The 18,781-nt window shown below is 43.3% G+C and overlaps 1 protein-coding gene across 1 annotated transcript in view; it reads left to right on the plus strand.

The window, feature by feature from the left end:
* The window catches only part of LOC111953023 (transcription factor Maf), a 71,514-nt gene that overhangs the window by 7,940 nt on the left and 44,793 nt on the right, over positions 1 to 18,781 (plus strand). The window contains exon 2 of the mRNA XM_023972095.3: positions 5,135 to 5,209. Within this exon, the coding sequence (XP_023827863.1) occupies positions 5,135 to 5,162 (28 nt within the window). The 3' untranslated portion in view covers positions 5,163 to 5,209. The remainder of the gene's footprint in view (positions 1 to 5,134; positions 5,210 to 18,781) is intronic.

Consider the following 18,781-nt stretch of genomic DNA (forward strand, 5'->3'; position numbering starts at 1 on the left):
CTCGCAAAGAGGCACCGATTTGGTAGATGGGGTTAAAAAGACAAAAAAGTTCTAATTACACTTTGGATGATGTATCAATACCACCAGTCACTACAAAAATAGAGGCGTCCTTCCTAACTCAGTGCGCGAGAGGAAGGGAAAAACTGCTCAGGGATTTCACCATAATGCCAATGGTGATTTTAAAAACAGTTAGAGTTTTTAATGCTGTGACTGTGAGAAACTGAGGATGGATCAAACAACATTGTAGTTACTACCACAATACTAATCTAAATAAAAGAGTAAAAAGAAGGAAGCCTATACAGAATAAAATATTCCAAACTGCATCCTGTTGAATTAAGATCTCCTGAATACAAAAGATTATGTTTTGGGAAAATCGTAAAACCACTCTCATATGTTCAAGTATGGTGGGTTCATCATGTTATGGGTATTGCTTGTCATTGGGCAAGGATTTTTTTTAATTTTTTAGAACAGAAATATTAGCTAAGCACAGGCAAATCATAGAGAAACCTGATTCAGTCTGCCTTCCAACAGACAGCTGGGAGACAAATTCACCTTTATCGCAGGACAATTACCTAAATCACAAAGCAATATATACACTGAGTTGCTTACCAAGACAACATGAATTCCCGGAGTGGTCCTAGTTACAGTTTTACTTAATCAGCGGAAAGTCTAGGGCAAGACTGAAAGGGGCTGTTTAGCAATGTTAACAACCAACTTGACAGAGCTAGAAAATTTTAAAAGAATAATTGAGTATTGTGCAATCAGGTTTGTACCAAAGCTCTTAGAGACTACCCAATAAGACTTACAGCTGTTAATTGATGCCAAAGGTTTTGAACAGTATTTATCAGGGAGCTTTATTTACATTTTTAATCTAAAAATGTCTACTTTTCTTCCTTGGACATTAAGAATATTTGTTAAGATTTTGACAAAAAATGACAAAATACATTTATCCCATTTATATTAGCACATGAAAAAGTTGAAGAAATCCAGGTGAACTTCTGAGCACTGTAGCTCAGAGATCTTGAAGACGGAACATTCAACTCTTTTCACAATTATATATATTTTTGAACAACTTTAGGTCAACCATCTTTTGTTAATTATTGAAAATCAATAAACTGGATAGCAACTCAGTCCAACCCTAAAAAGGCATGTATTTTTACATGATTGTCCAACACTGTTAAAGCCTTGCTTTTTCATTCAACAGAGATATCAAATATGTTAATAACCAAATCTCCTAACTTTTTTCTATTTATTCACTATATAATCAGAACATAAAAAGTTATTAAAATGATCACTAGTATATACAAAATTTCAAACAAGTTAATCATATTAATACTATCCCATATGACAAAAAAAACACTAGATTTTTCAAGGCGGTTACCCACTGACAAGAGTTGAAAATGCCTCTAAGGAGTACAGATACTTAAAACAGACAATTATTTTTAAGTTCAATACAAACATCTCTAATAATGAAAATAATTCATTAGAAATTCCCCAATAAACATAAACGTTCTTAACAATCTTCAGCACTCTGAATAGTTGACATTAACCCAAAAAATCTGAGAAGTAGTTTTCGAGTTGACAATTGCACATTTTTCTAACTTCAGTGTATACTTACACAATTTAGTTTGTCTTCAGTTTTTTTAAGCTCTAAATCCTAATTAAATGAACATTATTTTAACCATACTCATCTCTTCTCTATAAGTAGGTGACACATTCCTGATTGTCGGACGTCCCGATTGGCCCTCTGTTTCCCGTCCCGAACCAAACATTCATTCACGGATGTTATGAAATTTAATAAGCACACAATAAAAAATGATAAAAGTTGATTTGGTCCGTATTCATCAACATTCAAACCTGTCTCATGCACTTACATGCCTATGAAACCAATATATATCTTAAGAATGTAATGGTGATGTTAAACACTTCTCCATCATTGTTGGCCTATCGTCCAACCAAATCACATTTCTCAAATCCTTTTCAGTGCTAAATTCCATTTAATCTGAGAGACACGCTTACCTCGACTACTTTAAAAAGGGTGCTTTGATAAGGAGCTTACAAAAGAATAACCGCTTATTTAACTTACCAATTAAAGACCCGAGAGTTGGTATATGGCAGATACCATGTAAGGTCTATTATAAGCGATTATTAGCGCAGATGCCGGAGAGGACTACTCCTCTCCAAGATTAAATGGGAATTTAGCTTGAGATGGGCATTGAGATGTGAATTGGTGCCTGGTTCACTGGCCCTTGAGATCCGCTGAGTTATATATGTGGGCCAATATCACGAAAACCCCGGACAATGACTGCCTGATGGAGCATAGTGTATTAACAATGATTCACCACCACCTTCATCCAGTTACTTTACCATCCTTTATTATATCATTATTGTTTCATAAGGGCAATGTAGAAAAGATACAAATGTAGATCATTTGGACAACTGTCTACCCATGGTCATTGACTGGAAATTACAGGATCATAACTCAGTACTACTCTTTAGGTCACAATTTAATTATTAGGTCAGCATTCTAAGTGGGGTGCTTAATTGAACCATTTCCACTCCAGAGTACTAATCACATTTGAAAGAATGGGGTGACACCTAAGGATTAATAGTTAAAATCATTGGTTGTGAGCTTCTGCCGCAGTGCATCTCGGCAATGCAGCTCTTAGTGTGCTCATCCATAAAATTGCATAGGTTATTCTGATGACACTCATGCTCAATCCATTTTAAACCGCTACAACTCCATTGTATGTGACATATCTAGGGAGCCTAACCACAAACCTATTACATTGTTATACGCAGCAATGATAGAATGAATTACCCTATATGGTTTCAGGAATAATGTTCATCCTCCCTAGCTCACACTGACTGGCTTCTAGTAGCCTTCCTGTATTAATCCACAAAAACTGAATATTGCGAAAACTACAGTAAATTAAGAGCTAGTATAAGCGTAGGGCTATGATACCACCTTAAAATTGAGCATTAGGGTTGTCTCGAAGATGGCGAATGTTTTGCAAATTGTCTAAGCTAGCTTCGATGTAAAGATACCCAATGGGCAACGGCTCCCATACAGAACTTCCATTATATATGATCTTCTGGGAGAGTGTCACAACATCCATAACCACGAGTACTACGTGAAGATTAAGAGCTCGTTACCTTAAGTAGAACAGTTGATTAGTCTTTGTATGAGAAATTGAGGCCGAAAGAACTTAGGGTCAATAATGAATTTAATTAGTTGTCCATATCATTTTTAGAGACTGCATGTTTTGTATTGAAACCTTAAAAAAATTATGCTATGTTTTTAAGTATCTTGTAGCTCCATTAGACTAAAAGTTAACTGTGTGTGTGGTGTGGTGTGGCAATTCTTCAACCGTACTACTGAGTGTGTGTGTGTGTGTGTGTGTGTGTGTGTGTGTGTGTGTAGAGTTGGAGCTGAGCCCGACCCCTGTGTGTTTTACCTGCAGCTCATTGAAGCTGTGAGGTGATTTACCCTTCTACTGCAGTCAGACACTGATTTAAATCAACCGCGTTTATGTACCTCTCTGCCCCAGGAATGTAGGAGTCAGTCTCTCTCTCTCTCTTCTCTCTTCTTATCTCCTCTCTCCCTCTTCCTCTGTCCTCTCTCTCTCTCTCTCTCATCTCCTCTTCTCTMTCTCTGTCTGTCTGTCTGTCTCTCTCAATTCAATTCAATATGCTTTATTGGCATGACGTAACAATGTACATTTTGCCAAAGCTTAATTTGGATATTTACTATTTACTATATTTAATATGAAAATAATAAGAATCAAAATTGTCAACGGGACAACAGTAACAACAATAACCAAGGGTCAAAATAACCATACATTGAACAATAACAATAGTGGAAGACATGTGCAGTTTGGTTGGTCTGTCAGACACTGTACCTCAACTTATGGCAGGCAGCAATGTAGTGCGCTGCCAACCTACAGCTCTCTGCATTCTCCCCCAACAGGACGGCTAACCTACTCTCATCAAAGAGGTCTTTGAAACCGAATAAGGGTTTCAAATTTGGGGAAATGACACTTTCTAATTGTTTTATATTTTTCACATTTTGTCAGGAAATGCAGCTCCGTCTCAGGTTCTGCTGTTGTGCAGTGGCTCCGTCTCTCTCTCGCTCTCTCTCTCTCTTTTCTCTCTCTCTCTTTTCTCTCTCTCTCTCTTTTTTCTCTCTCTCTCTCTCTCTTTTCTCTCTCTCACTCACCAGTCTAACAGACATTGATCTCCAGCCAGACAAGGTGACCCAAAGTGTTGTTCAGCTCTTCCGCTGTCTCTCTCCTCCTCTCTCTTTTATCTGTACATGGGAAAGACCCTGACCTCACACACTGGTGCCATGTCCTAGCATTCTCTCTGTGTCCCACACTGATGGGTGTGCATGCACCTGTTTGTACGTGTGTTGCTTTCGATTATATCTACCTTCTTATTTATCTGCACAATGTCTGCAAATGAATATCAATTTCTACAGCTCCTGGTCAACTTCCCACTCAGTAGCACACATTAGCAGTGCACATAACAGGACTCAGTAGGCTACTGCACCTTCAATCTCTACAGCAAGTGGTGAAGGGTGTGTGTCATTACCGTCCTGCTTTCTCTCAGAGTGGTGTGTGGTAGTGGTAACTCCTGGCTAAGCAGGACATGGTCCATATGGTCTCAGTGTTAATGACATTACTAGAAAAATGAATGGCTGTCATTGTTGCTTAAATATGTATAAAGAGGCTTTAATGTGCTCTTTCTCGTTCTCTCTCATTCGCCTCCATCCACGCTACACATCCACGCTACACATCCACGCTACACATCCACGCTACACATCCACGCTACACTCTTAGAAAAAAGGGTTCCAAAAGGGTTCTTCGGCTGTCCCCATAGGAGAACCCTTTTGGGTTCCAGGTGGAACCCTTTTTGGTTTCAGGTATAACCCTCTGTGAAAAGGGTTCTTCCTAGAACCAAAAAGGGTTCTTTTAAAGGGTTATTTTATGGGGACAGATTAATAACCCTTTTAGGTACTAGATAGCACCTTTTTTTCTAAGATTGTACAGATGCTTAGCGTATGTTTTAGTGAAACTATTTTCTGCCTTTTTTACTATGTTTTAATCCTTGCTTTTATTATCTCTATCCTTAGGACGTCGAGAAAGTTCCTGCATCTGTGATAGTGACCCCTGAACCCTGCCCCCTGACCCTTGACCTGGAGTCTGAGGTAACATCCGCCATCTTGTCCCTTCTCCTCCTCAGCTCACTGATCACCTGGTTCATAACACACACATTACTGTTTTAAGCTAGCTATAATATTGCTTTAAAACAATTCTGGAAAAGATGAAAAGTGTACACATTCACAACTAAATCTGTATTGTATTTAATATAATAGTTATTCATATAATTGTATATTATTGTTAGATTATTATTGTTATTTCTAATATTTATTAAACAAATATTTAGCATTTTATGAAGCACAATTGTACAATTTTACTGAAGGATATACATGTTAATAGTATTTACAATTTTGATTCTCATCTTTGAATGGTCTTTAAAAAATATTTATCAAATAACTGTCAGTGTCTCTTATAAAATGGGTTCACTATTTTACAAAATAATTTTGCACATTTCAATAGGGGTTGACTTTGCTGATTTAATTTGAGAAATGTTATAATAATTGTTCACAATCTTCAGAGTGATAAAAACACACTTCCTTACCTCAGAACCTTTTCTGTGTTGATTTTGTTTAGATTTTGGAAGATATTACCACAGGATGTAACCCTCTGAATGTGTCTTTATTCAGAGAGACAGTCCAGACGATAGGTTGGCCTCTGTTTTCTATACCTCTGGTGAAGCTGTGTGTTGATAGTCTGAGATTTCTGGTTGTGAAGGCAGGCAGCGGTAGCTGTACAGGCTCCATACAGATTCCAGTTAAGTGCTAATGATTTTAATGGTCGGCGCGACCAGAGGACAGACAGGCAACTCAGGAGGACGCCTTTCTTGTTGGGACTTCTTTCACCTTCTATATCAGGGATCATCATCTGGCGGCTCGCATCAATTTGCAGAGTACAAATGATTTAGAAGTATGTTCCGGCCCCCCGACCATCCACTCAAGAACATATCTGCTCGTGGCTGAATCTAGTTGATGTTCCCTGCTCTATATGTTGTGATAATCACAATACAAATCTCTCAACAAAGTCCTCACTTTTCACTATGCAGAAATCTGAGGACAGTGACTGTACATAAGGTATCTTTTGAGGAATGTTACAGCATATATTTGACAGGCTCATGTCTCTGTGGCCTGTGTCTGTGACGGAATGCAATTCTCTGTCTGGTGTCCGACAGCACAGGCTGATTGACAGGTGAGGTGTGACATGCCCTCTCTGCTCCCTAGTGGTCATTGGATAGGGTCACGACCTTTCATCTCTCAGCTGACCCTTGACCCTGGGACTCTGTCTCCTGTCTCCATGGGGACAGACTTCACTTCTCACACTGACAGACAGAGGGACGGGTGGGAGTATGGGAGGAGATTGAGGGAGAGAGAGAGGGATGGAGGGACCTCTCTATCGGGGCAGACAGACAGCCAGGCAGTGAAGGATGGCGTGCGGAAGGAGGAAGGGAGAGGAGGAGGGAAGAAAAAGAGTTAGGGATGGAGGGATCTGGCAGTGGGTGCAGCCAGACAGGCAGGCAGACAGGGAGAGCGCAGGCAGTGACCTTACTGTTGTCCCAGTAGGATCGAAGGGCTTATTTAAAGGCCTGGTCAATGTGGAGTATCACCCTCACATATCACTGTGTCTGAGATAACAGCCTCACAGCCTGACGACTCATCACCACTGTAATACAACGCTCACATACACACTCAGACACAGTGTGTGTGTCCACTTCGTGAAATAACTCTCCGAAAAGCCCCGGAAATTTTGAACAAAGACAGCATCAATATCAGCGTCACAGTTGCTCTGTGTGTTTGTTAAGTATATGCCCTCAGGAATCGTGTGGCAGTGACAGGGTTAACGCCGATCAGTGCAATATAAGACAGCGGTGTGTGTGTGTGTGTGTGTGTGTGTGTGTGTGTGTGTGTGTGTGTGTGGCATGCCGGACATTAGACACCTGCATAACTTAGCATTTTTCTGCCTGTCAGGACGTTCTGAAGGTCACTGGTTTGGGCGGATGAGGGGGAGGTGGGATCTTGGCATGCAAGGCCGAGGAGAGAAAGAGGGAGGGGGGGGGAGGGAGAAGAGGGTGGGGTTTCAGAAGCAGGCTCAAGCATAGAGTACGTTACAGGGGTGTGAGTGTGTGTGCGTGCGTGCGTGTGTGTGTGTGGTGCCTCCCAGGCTTGCAGCAGCAGGTTAGGTTGTTATGGAAGGACATATGACACCAGCAACATCATGGTGTGTGTATGTGGGGAGGTACTGTAGTGGTGGTTGAGTTATTGTCTTTTCTTCATTAATACAGTATTGTCTTTGTCTCCTTGTACAGAAAAATTCCTTGCATAAAATATATATATATACACATAATGTCTTCAGAGCAGCACCCTCTTCTCCTTTCAAATTATGTTAATGTCCAATGCTGTATGCTCTCTCCTCTCATGTTGTCTAGTTGTGTGAGTACAGACCCCAAATTTAGTCTGTTTTATTCAGATTATTTTAATGAGTCTTTGGTGGAGACTTGGCAGAGGTGTGTGGGGCACGTGCGTGTTGGTGAGAGGGAAGCGGGGGCAGCAGAGACACTGTCCTCAGGTAGGGATGTCTGTTCACAGCATTATGATGAGAGAGATGCAGTGATTAGTTGTGAGTTAGGTTCAGTGGGAAATACATTACACTATCATAGTTCTTAGCCTTAGGGTCTTCCTGTAGCCCACAGCGTTCCCTCATCTCCTCCCTCTCTCCTCTTTTCTTCTTATGTTCATCCCCTCCTCTCCTCATACACACACACACACACACCACACACACACACACACACACACACACACACACAGCACACACACACACACAGCACACACACACACATCACACACACACACACACACACAGCACACACACACACCACACACACACACACACACACACACACCACACGACACACACACACAGCACAGCATTTCTCCTTCCTCTTGTCTTCCCTCTCCTCTCTTCCCTGCAGTGTCTCCCCAGCACTAGCTCGTTAGCTTTGCACCGCGTGTCTAATTAAACTCCAGCAGCCTTGTTTAGGCGCTGATGCTATAGAGAGTTGTGTAACATGGCACAATACCAAACACTCCTCAGGATATATCTCAAGTACCACAGTCCTAACAGGAAGAATCCATCTAGCTGCAATACACACCCTGGCGCCGATGCTAATGTTTATTAAAAACCCAACTAGCTACCATTTGAACAGCCACACACTGCAGCACTCTACATCTAAATAGAGATTTGCCTCAGCAAAATTGAGCATGGATCCCTGTACTGGGACGTCCTAGTCTGTACTGGATATGTGCTTGCGCGTGTGCAAATTCCTGCACGGACTAAAGTCTTTCACCGTTGGGCATATAGTGTATCCATAACATGTGTGTGTTTATGTGTGTGGACTCCTGTCCCTCCTTATAATAAAGTGACCTACTAGTCCCAGTGCATCCATAACCAGATGCAGCCGTCCATCCCCCTCTCCTAACACCCTTTTATTTCCTCTCGCAGGCACACACACACACACACCACACACACACACAACACACACAACACACACACACACACACACACACACACACACACAACACACACACACACACACACACACACACAACACACACACACACACAGCACACACAGCACACACCACACACACACACAACCCACAGCACACAGCAACACACGGCCTGAACATATTGCCTAGGCCTGGTGCTGGAACAGGAGGCTTCTCCTGCTTGTTATCTTGATAAATAACCAGGGCTGCAGGGAAACTGCTGAATTCTAGCTTTCTCCTCTATATCCTCAGGATGACATTCATTTGAAGTGTTGCGAGGGAACTAACTAACACAGAGATAAATAAGGAGATGCCAGTGCTAAACACACTCTGCTGTTCCATATAATAAACTGAGTGTACAAAACGTTAGGAACACCTTCCTAATATTGGGTTGCACCCCCTTTTACCCGTCACAGAACAGCCTCAATTCATCGGGGCATGGACTCTACAGGTACTGAAAGCGTTCCACAGGGATGCTGGCGCCTGTTGACTCCAAATGCCTCCCAGCAATGTGTGTCAATTTGACTGGTTGTCCCTTCTTTGGGTGGCTGGACCATTCTTGATACCACCACGCGGACCTGCTTGCAGTGTGAAAAACTAAGCAGCGCTTGCAGTTCTTGACACATCACTCAAAGTGGCATGGTGCGTATTATCCAAGGAGAGCACATATGCCTCAATGCAGTCATAATTTGTGGCTAAATTGGGGATGTGACTTTCAGTTAGTTATTTTTGCCACCCATTCCACGCGTCTGTCTCCCCCCCCCCCCCCCTCCCCCCCCCCCCCCGGGCGCTCCTAGCATCCTGCTATAAGACACCCCATTATTTTAACAATGTATGGTGTGGTGCATAAAAAGGTCACTCCCTGATATCTAGCTCCATGTAACAACAAGATGTATGGACTAAACCCTGCAGACTCTTCTGTCACAGTCTCAATGTTTTACAGTGAGGTAGAAAGAGGGATTCATATACCCACTGGAGTTGGTACATCACACTGTGTGTTAAAGCTTCCTAGCAAAAAGGCTTTGACAAGTTCTGGGTTAACAGTACTGTTGTCATCTGTTTGTGTGTGTTTGGTTCCCCTATAAAGCAGTGTTTTAATTATCCTGCTGTATTTATCACATGCTGTCATGACATGGTCATGTGATCACATGAACCACTGCCAGCAATTAAGCCCTATAAATCACTCATTCACAGAAAGAGGTAGAACATAGGAGAGACAGAGAGAGAGAGAAAGAGAGAAAGAGGGAGGGAGAGCACAATGGGTGGGTAAGGGAGAGAACAGCAAATAATAGACGTTTGCATTATTCTTCTAAAGTAAGTCATTCCGTTATTCTATTGTATATTAATGTGCTTCCGCTATGTGTTCATGCTAAATTAATTATAGAGAGAAAGAGACAGAGACAGACAGAGAGAGAGAGAGATGTGAGTGAGAGTGAGCCAGCCGCAGAGGCTATATATCAGCTGTACATCTCTCTCTCTCTTTCCTGCTAGACTGACTTATCACTGACGTATCCCCCTCTCCCCTCCTCAGCACATGCTAGCTAGACTGATGGATTCCTCCCTGTACACAGTAGAGTAGACCTACAGACTGACGGATGGCTCTCAACTGATGGCTCTCTTCTCTGCTGCTAGCATCCAAAATTGTACAGCTACTGTACATTACCATATAAGATAGTCTATCTCTAAATAGTCTCTTTAATTTGGACTATTCTCACTTGGCCCTGATTTATCATGGTAAAAGTGGTTCCAGTTGTAATCAGTGAATTGATGTACTGAAGCTACTACTCAGTGCCTGCAGGGCACGGTGGCTTGCTGGCTGAACCAGGGCTGACCTCTGCATTGCCTGTATCAGTTTCTTCAAACCTGGAGGCAGGGTACATACAGAGACTCAGCCTGGTCACTGGCTTTTAAATGGCTGATTAAACTTTCATGACAGGAAAAGGACAGGTTCTGGTGATGGAAGAGGAGAGTAGAGAACACACATTCACACTCCTAATAGACTACCGCAAATCCTTTTATGCATGCTCCGATTGAGCCTGTTTAACACACACACACACACACACACACACACACACACACACACACACACACACAGTGTTTAACAAGCAGGTATTCGAGGGATAAGAGAGTTTTAATGATTGGGGAAGTGATTCCCAGCAGATCTGCTCTCTCTGGTTTCCCAGTCCTCCCCTCTGTCGATGTCTCAGATAATGATGTCAATGAGAACGGATGCAGTGAGAGAAGGAGGGAGGAGGAGAAACATGCTGCTAATCGCTAGGCCACAGAGGAATCTCTACATCAGCAGACATGATTACCACGCTTAGAGCCACGTAGGAAAGAAGATATGAAGAAGAGATAAGCGTAGCAATTCGACTGTAGTATTGTCACGAAGATGAGAGAGAGCAGACTGATTCATCATGAAACGGTATCTAGAGGCAGACATGAGGTCAAGAGAGTAAACATCATGTCACACTCCGTAGAAGAGAGAGCACAATGAAGGATCCTGGAGGCAAAGATGAAGAGGTAGGTGAACTGGAGGAGAGCGAGAGAGGTATGCTTAGTTTGAGGAGTACAGTAAGAAGAAGTAAGTTAGATGTGTAGAGGACGAGCGAGAGAGAGAGAGAGTTAGCACCTTCCGAGAGAGAAGATATGAAGATGGCGAGTATAGAAGTATCGGCAGAGATGAGAAAATACACTAGACGTGCTAGTGTATTTCTTTTGTTAATGTGGAGTCATTCGGATGGTCCGTACACGATATATGAGTTTATTTGATGTTATTATCGATGTATTTTTTGATTTGTTTATGATTGAGTTCATTTCTCTTGTTTTGTTTGTGGGGCCTATGTTAGATAGTTTTTTATGATTCTGAGAGGATATTGTCAGTAAAGGATGTACTGAGATGGTGATTCTGTTGGGGATAGGAGCATTCGCTTAGCGAATTCAGCCAGATTAGATTTCGATTGTAGAGTAGCTCATGTTATTGACCACGCAGGATAGATTAACCGAGTATGACTTGGCTCTGAGCGAGCGAGACTATAAGACCAGATGGGAGAGAGAAGAAGAGGCCTTCCTCATTAACGTTCATAAGCTGATCTGTTCATCCTGTAGCGAACGCCGCTTCCGTCATTCTAGTCGTGTGGTGCTATGCAAGATTCAGTCATCTTCGGGAGTTAGTGCATCTACATTCTAGGGAACCACGTCATTATGTCTAACTCGGCAGATGGTTGTACCACATCAACCACATAGCCGTCGTTTTCATCCTGACATCTTAGTTGACGATGGGACACTTGAGCCGGGTTAAATCTCTATACCTCTTTCCTGCACCAAGTTAGCATCGGCACTATATTGTGCGTTTATCGCCGGGTGTTTGGGACTCGATGTTGGCGTTCGAATTGATATATATAGTCTCAGCACTGAATTTTTTCAGGAGAGATACTGTACTAGGTGCATCAAACCATAATAATTTGGAAGTTGTGCGTCAAAGTACTTATAGCAATAATTAAATCCAGGCGCCCAGTACAATAATGTGCCCCTTCCTCACTTGACCCTTGCCTCTTACTCGTCTCCTGTTCTCACCTCTGCATTTCGCGCCTAGTCGTTAACTACATCAGTCCGGCGGGCTATTAGATATCCACATGTTGTATATATTTATGTATCAGGTGTTCTGAATGAATGTGACTCGTACTCGTCGTGGAGGTGGTTTTGACACCATACGGTTACAGAGGCGCGGAAGGAAGAGGAGGAGGCATGCCGGAGGTGGAGCAGAGAGAGAGGTGTGTCTGAGGGATTTCTTTTTATTCCAATTTTGTTATCTCTCCCTGCCTTAATCCCTCACATTAGTATTTATTTATTTCTTCATATGCCAAAACACATATCCACGGTCTATTTAGAACAGGAAAGTTAAACACTTTCCAGCAGGAGTGAACCACCACCTGCTCACAAAAACACTTTATTTCCACTAAAAACTCAAATTCTGAGAAATATTTATTTTGTTTACAATCATATACAGTAAATTATTTTCTGTCCTTCACATTGGCTTGTACTGATTACGTTCTCCATGAGTTCCATTCCCCCAAGTGATCTCCAGTGATTGGCTGTTAGATTTAGGGGTTAGATTGGACCAATACAGAGTCATGACAGCCAGACAGACAGAAGAACACCTGCTAGACAACACCATGTCCCCTAATCCCACCTATCCCACATATCCCACCTGTCATCCCATTTGCTATTCCACCTGATCCCACCTTCACCTATCGCCACTGTCTCACTATCCCACTTCTCCACCTATCCACCCTATCCACGCTATACCCCACCTATCTCACTATCTCAACGATCCCACACTATCCCACCGATATCCCACCTGTCTCACCTGTCGCCACCACAGATTTATCCCTATCCCACCTTAATCTCACCTATCCCACCCTTATCTCCACACCTATCCCACCTATCCCACCTGTCTCACCTGTTCTCACTACCACTACCGTCTCACTGTCTCACATCTCTCGCACATTACCTACTACTTACTCCCACTGAATCCCACTTGTCACGTCACCTATCTACCTACCACCTATCCACCTATTTCCCCACCTGTCTCACCTAAATCGGCGCACCTGTCTCCAGGCCTAATCCCAGCCTAAATTCTCACGCGTCTCACGAATCAGGCTATCGCCTCGCTAAGGTGCTCAACTAATCCTATGCCCACCTATCCCACGGCCTGTCTCACCTATCCACCACAGCTATCCAGGGGGGGCCTATGCACCACCTAGTCTTCACCGTTAGTCTTACACCCGGGTATCTCTCCTATCCCACCTATCTCCCTATCCTCACACGTAATCCGCACCGTCAGACGCAGTACACTATCCCGACCGTCGCATTCTCTGTCCACCCTGTCTCACCTAGTCCAGCGCTATGGCCGCTTCCGACCCTATCTGCGATCACACGGATGGTCATGACCGGTGTTGGGTTATAATACTCACCTACTCCCACCTATCCCGAACTAAATAGCTCATCTATCCCATAACTTCATAACGTCGGTTACAACCTAAATCACCAACCTGTCTGCACCTATCGCACCTATCTCCAACCTTCTGACCTAGTCACCACCTATCCCACCACGTCTCATCTATCCCGACCTGTCTCACTAATCCCAGCCTGTCCCTCACCTATCTCACCTATCGGTATACCACCTATTCAGGGATGGTGGTTAGTCTCACCTATCCCACCTATCTTCATCTATCCCACCTGTCTCACCTATCTCACCCTATCTCTCAACCTATCCCAACGCCTATAGTCTGTATCTCACCCTACAATCCACCTGTCTCACCGTATCTCACCAATGAGGCCTCAACAGATATCGCACCATAGTGCTACGACACCTATACGCATCCTGTAATACCACAGCTAATCTCGACACGTAGGTCTTCTACGCATACTTACCCAATATCCAAGCCTAATCTCACCTAATCCCACCCTAATCCCACCTATTCCCACCTTCCCACGGCATCAGCGCACCATCCACACTATTCCCACCTATCTCGACCTTGAATGCTACTGACAACTAAATCTCACATCACTATAGTTGTATCTCCACCTAGATTCTCACCTATAGTTGGTATCTCACAATATTCCCACCTATCATATCTCACCTAATCTCACCTATCCCTCCTATATATTGTATCTCACCTATCTCAACCATATAGTTCCGTGTAATCTCACCGTATCGCCCACCTATCAATCATCGACTAGTCTCTAACACATTCCCACCTTATAGTTGTATCTCACCTATTCTCACCTATAGTTGTTCTCACCTTCCCCCTTCTCCCTATTCAGCAACTACTCCCCGAACCTATAGTCTGTGTATCTCACCTATCTCACCGTATAGTTGTATCCACTATCCCACCTAGTGATCCCACCTATCTCCAGATCCGGTATCTCCGATCCTATCCCACCTATTCATTAGTATGCCTCACCCATCGACCTTCTCAACCTATAGGGTGTGTATACTATTCTCACCTTATTGATATCCACCCTATTGCCCACATCCACTATCTCACATATTCCCACCTTTAGTTGTATCTCACACTATCTCACCTAATAGTTGTATACTCACCTAATCCCACCTATTCCACACCTAATCCCACCTGTAACTCAGCTCGATACAGGGCCACACAGACTTTGCTGAGACAGAGGTGGTATGGTGTGTGTGTGTGTGTGTGTGTGTGTGTGTGTGTGTGTGTGTGTGTGTGTGTGTGTGTGTTGATGTGTGTGTGTGTGTGATGTGTGTGTGTGTGCTGTGTGTGTGTGTGTGTGTGTGTGTGTGTGTGTGTGTGTGTGTGTGTTCTGGTTGGGTTAGCGAGGGAGCGGGATGAAGGGTAGCATCTGTTGTAGGTTAAATGAAGGTTCTTAGGGTTTGCAGTATCACAGAAAGATTGACTGACTGTGGGGGGGCATTTATTTGATGCAGTTTCTGTTGCTTTGTTTTGCGGTGTAGTTGTATGATTAGGGAATACCTGGGACTGATAACACTGGACTGGCATTAGGGTTAGAGCATATGGGGCTCCCATCTGCAGACACACACACACTCACGCGCTACCGAACGCACACACACGCGCGCGCACTAACTAACGAACGTACGAGCGCACACACGCATGCACTAACGAACTAACGAACGCACACACACACGCACGCACGCACGAACTAACGAACACACACACACACACACACGCACGCACTAACGAACGCACACACACAAATTCCTGCTGTGAAGAGCAAAGCCTGAGAGGTCAAGTCCACATTCCATGCCTTCAGTCCCAGAGGGGTCACAGGTGTCATGGGGTGGTCACTATGGAGTCAGAGGGGAGGTCATAGATCAGGTTAATAAGAATCAAAAGGGAAAGTCTACGTTTCTTTCATATCCTCTTGATGTTTTTCATGTAAGCCTTTGGCCGTGTCCAAATACCCATACTTTCTAAATAGTCGGCTTTTTGGGTATGTGAAAAAATTATTGTAAAATGTAGAAAATGTAGTTTGCTTTAAATGCCAGGATGTCATTCTCATTTCAGCTTTTCATCAAGTAGAAGTCGCTGCACATAATTGAGGAAGAGAATTGTCTTTTCACACTCGTGTTTGACAACAGCTGATAATCAGGGGATGCGCTTTACATAAACGAACATATGGTGGGGAACCAGCGTGATTGTGCATTAGATGACCCCTTGGATGTGTAGTATGTTGATATTTGTTTCTTACTGCATACGTTTTTACTAAACAGTACATTCTAAATACTTTGCAGTGCTATTAATACACAGTATGTTGTTTTAGTAAGTAGTAGGCAAGACAGATTTCGTACACAGTCTTTGTCTAAGCAGGGGTTATTGGCAGTGAGGGTTGTGAAGAAGGATAATTTTATTGCATGTCAGCAGAGTTGAAGTTTGCAACAAATAAATGGTATTGTTATTCTGCTGCTAGCTTCAGCATCAACATGTAATAAAGCAGGGTCTTTTCTCCATGGCTCCTCTCCTCTACCAGGCGCGGATAATTACATGTTCTTTTTCATTTAAGTTCCATTAGAGCTGTTTTCCAGAATGTCTTCGTTTTAACTTTATTTTTTTCCATCATCAAAGTGAAATCTAAAAAGGGCGATCATTGCAATTTAATCACGACAAATCCCTTTGTGAATTTCCTCTAGTGTTTGTTTACAAGTGTATTTGCCTGCTTCTGCAGTTTTTGTGAGGGCTTGTGTGTGTATTGCTTGTGTGCATCTCTGTGTGTATGTGTCTGTGTGTTTTAATGGCTACAGTATGCACTTGTGTGTGTGTGTGTGTGTGTGTGTGTGTGTATCAATCGCACTGGGCTTTATGTAAATAGATAAGATGGTGTTTTATTCCCAATCAGAGGATTCTCCTGTCGCATCCCAGTCTCTACATAATAACCTCCAGCATCGCTCTGTACCCCCGACACACACACACACACACACACACACACACACACCACAGGCATATTGCAGACACTGGCCACATTTCCTCTCTCAGGGGGGGAAAGGCTTTGATTAAATGAAATAATATACTTTTCTTCACATAAAAGCTTAACAGGAAAGGAAGGAGGGTAGGGGAAAAGGAAAGTTGTAATGAGGAAGGGAATAGGGTAAAAAGACAGTGAGGAAGAGGGGTAAAAGGGGTAATGAGGGGAATAGGGTAAAAGACAGTGAGGAGAGGTTAAAAGGTAATGGGGGGCGATGTAAAAGACAGTAGGAAGAGGGGTAAAATGGGTAAATGAGGGAATAGGGTAAAAGACAGTGAGGAAGAGGGGTAAAAGGGTAATGAGGGGATAGGGTAAAAGACAGTGAGGAAGAGGAGTAAAAGGGGTAATGAGGGGGGATATGGTAAAAGACAGTGAGGAAGAGGGGTAAAATGGGTAATGAGGGGGATAGGGTAAAAGACAGTGAGGAAGAGGGGTAAAAGGGTAATGAGGGGGGATAGGGTAAAAGACAGTGAGGAAAGAAGGGGTAAAAGGGGTAATGAGGGGGGATAGGGTAAAAGACAGTGAGGAAGAGGGTAAAAAGGGTAATGAGGGGGGATAGGTAAAAAGACAGTGAGGAGAGGGGTAAAAAGGGTAATGAGGGGGATTAGGGAAAGACAGTGAGGAAGAGGGGTAAAATGGTAATGAGGGGAATAGGGTAAAAAGACAGTGAGGAAGAAGAGGGGTAAAAGGGTAATGCAGGGGGGATAGGGTGAAAGACCAGTGAGGAAGAGGGGTAAAAGGGGTAATGAGGGGGGATAGGGTAAAGACAGTGAGGAAGAGGGGTAAAAGGGGTAATGAGGGGAATAGCGTAAAAGACAGTGAGGAAGAGGGGTAAAAGGAGGTAATGAGGGGGGATAGGAGTAAAAGACAGTGAGGAAGAGGGGAAAAAGGGTAATGAGGGGGAGGGTAAAAGAAGTGAGGAAGGGGGTAAATGGGTAATGAGGGGAATAGGGTAAAAGACAGTGAGAGCAGGGGTAAAATGGGTAATGAGGGGATAGGGTAAAAGACAGTGAGGAAGAGGGTTAAAAGGGTAATGAGGGGGGATATGGTAAAAGACTTTGAGGAGGAGGGGTAAAAGGGGTAATGAGGGGGGATAGGGTAAAATACTTTGAGGAAGAGGGGTAAAATGGGTAATGAGGGGGGATATGGTAAAATACAGTGAGGAAGAGGGGTAAAATGGGTAATGAGGGTCTCTGACGTTTGTTCTGTAAATCCTCACATTTAGATTTTTTCCCCCAATTAATTTTCAAAAAGAGATTAAAATAATGATCTGACATTGGGACAGGACAACATTGTATTTATTGTTTTTAATGTTGATGGGAGTGAGTGAGTGAGTGAGTGAGTGAGTGAGTGAGTGAGTGAGTGAGTGAGTGAGTGAGTGAGTGAGTGAGTGAGTGAGTGAGAGAGTGAATGAGGTCTGACTGAGCACAGAGGTTATCATTCAGGAAGTTGCAGCATGCATCTCTTATCAGCTGATCAGTATCTAAAGCCAGACTAGAGAGAGAAAAAGAATGAGATAGAAAAGAGGGAGAAAGATACAGAATGAGATAGAAAAGAGGGAGAAAGATACAGAAAGAGAAAGAAAAGACACTGAAGGTGTAGGTGGTTTATACTGAGTTTAACTAAGAGAAAAACAACACATGATTTAGAGGAAACTGGTTTTTACCCTCCTCTTTCCTTCTGTCCATTTCTCATTCCGCAATGTCAGAGAAGCCCCTCTTTTCCATTATTTTTCTCTCTCTTTCTTTCACCCTCATATCTCTCTCTACCCTTGCTCTTCCAGACCCCATTTAAAAAACACTCCCAAACCATAGACAGCTCTATAACTATAACTCTCTCCACCTCTCCTCTCCACCTCTCCTCTCCTCCCTTCATCCAGAGCTAAATGACATAAAGAAATAAAGAACACTTATCTTATCTACTGCCTACATAGTACAGCCTATCACAGCCACTGTCTCTGGTCACAGCCACTGTCTCTGGTCACAGCCGCTGTCTCTGGTCACAGCCGCTGTCTCTGGTCACAGCCGCTGTCTCTGGTCACAGCCGCTGTCTCTGGTCACAGCCG

The sequence above is a fragment of the Salvelinus sp. IW2-2015 genome, linkage group LG26, assembly GCF_002910315.2.
Source record: "Salvelinus sp. IW2-2015 linkage group LG26, ASM291031v2, whole genome shotgun sequence".
NCBI classification, from domain to species: domain Eukaryota; kingdom Metazoa; phylum Chordata; class Actinopteri; order Salmoniformes; family Salmonidae; genus Salvelinus; species Salvelinus sp. IW2-2015.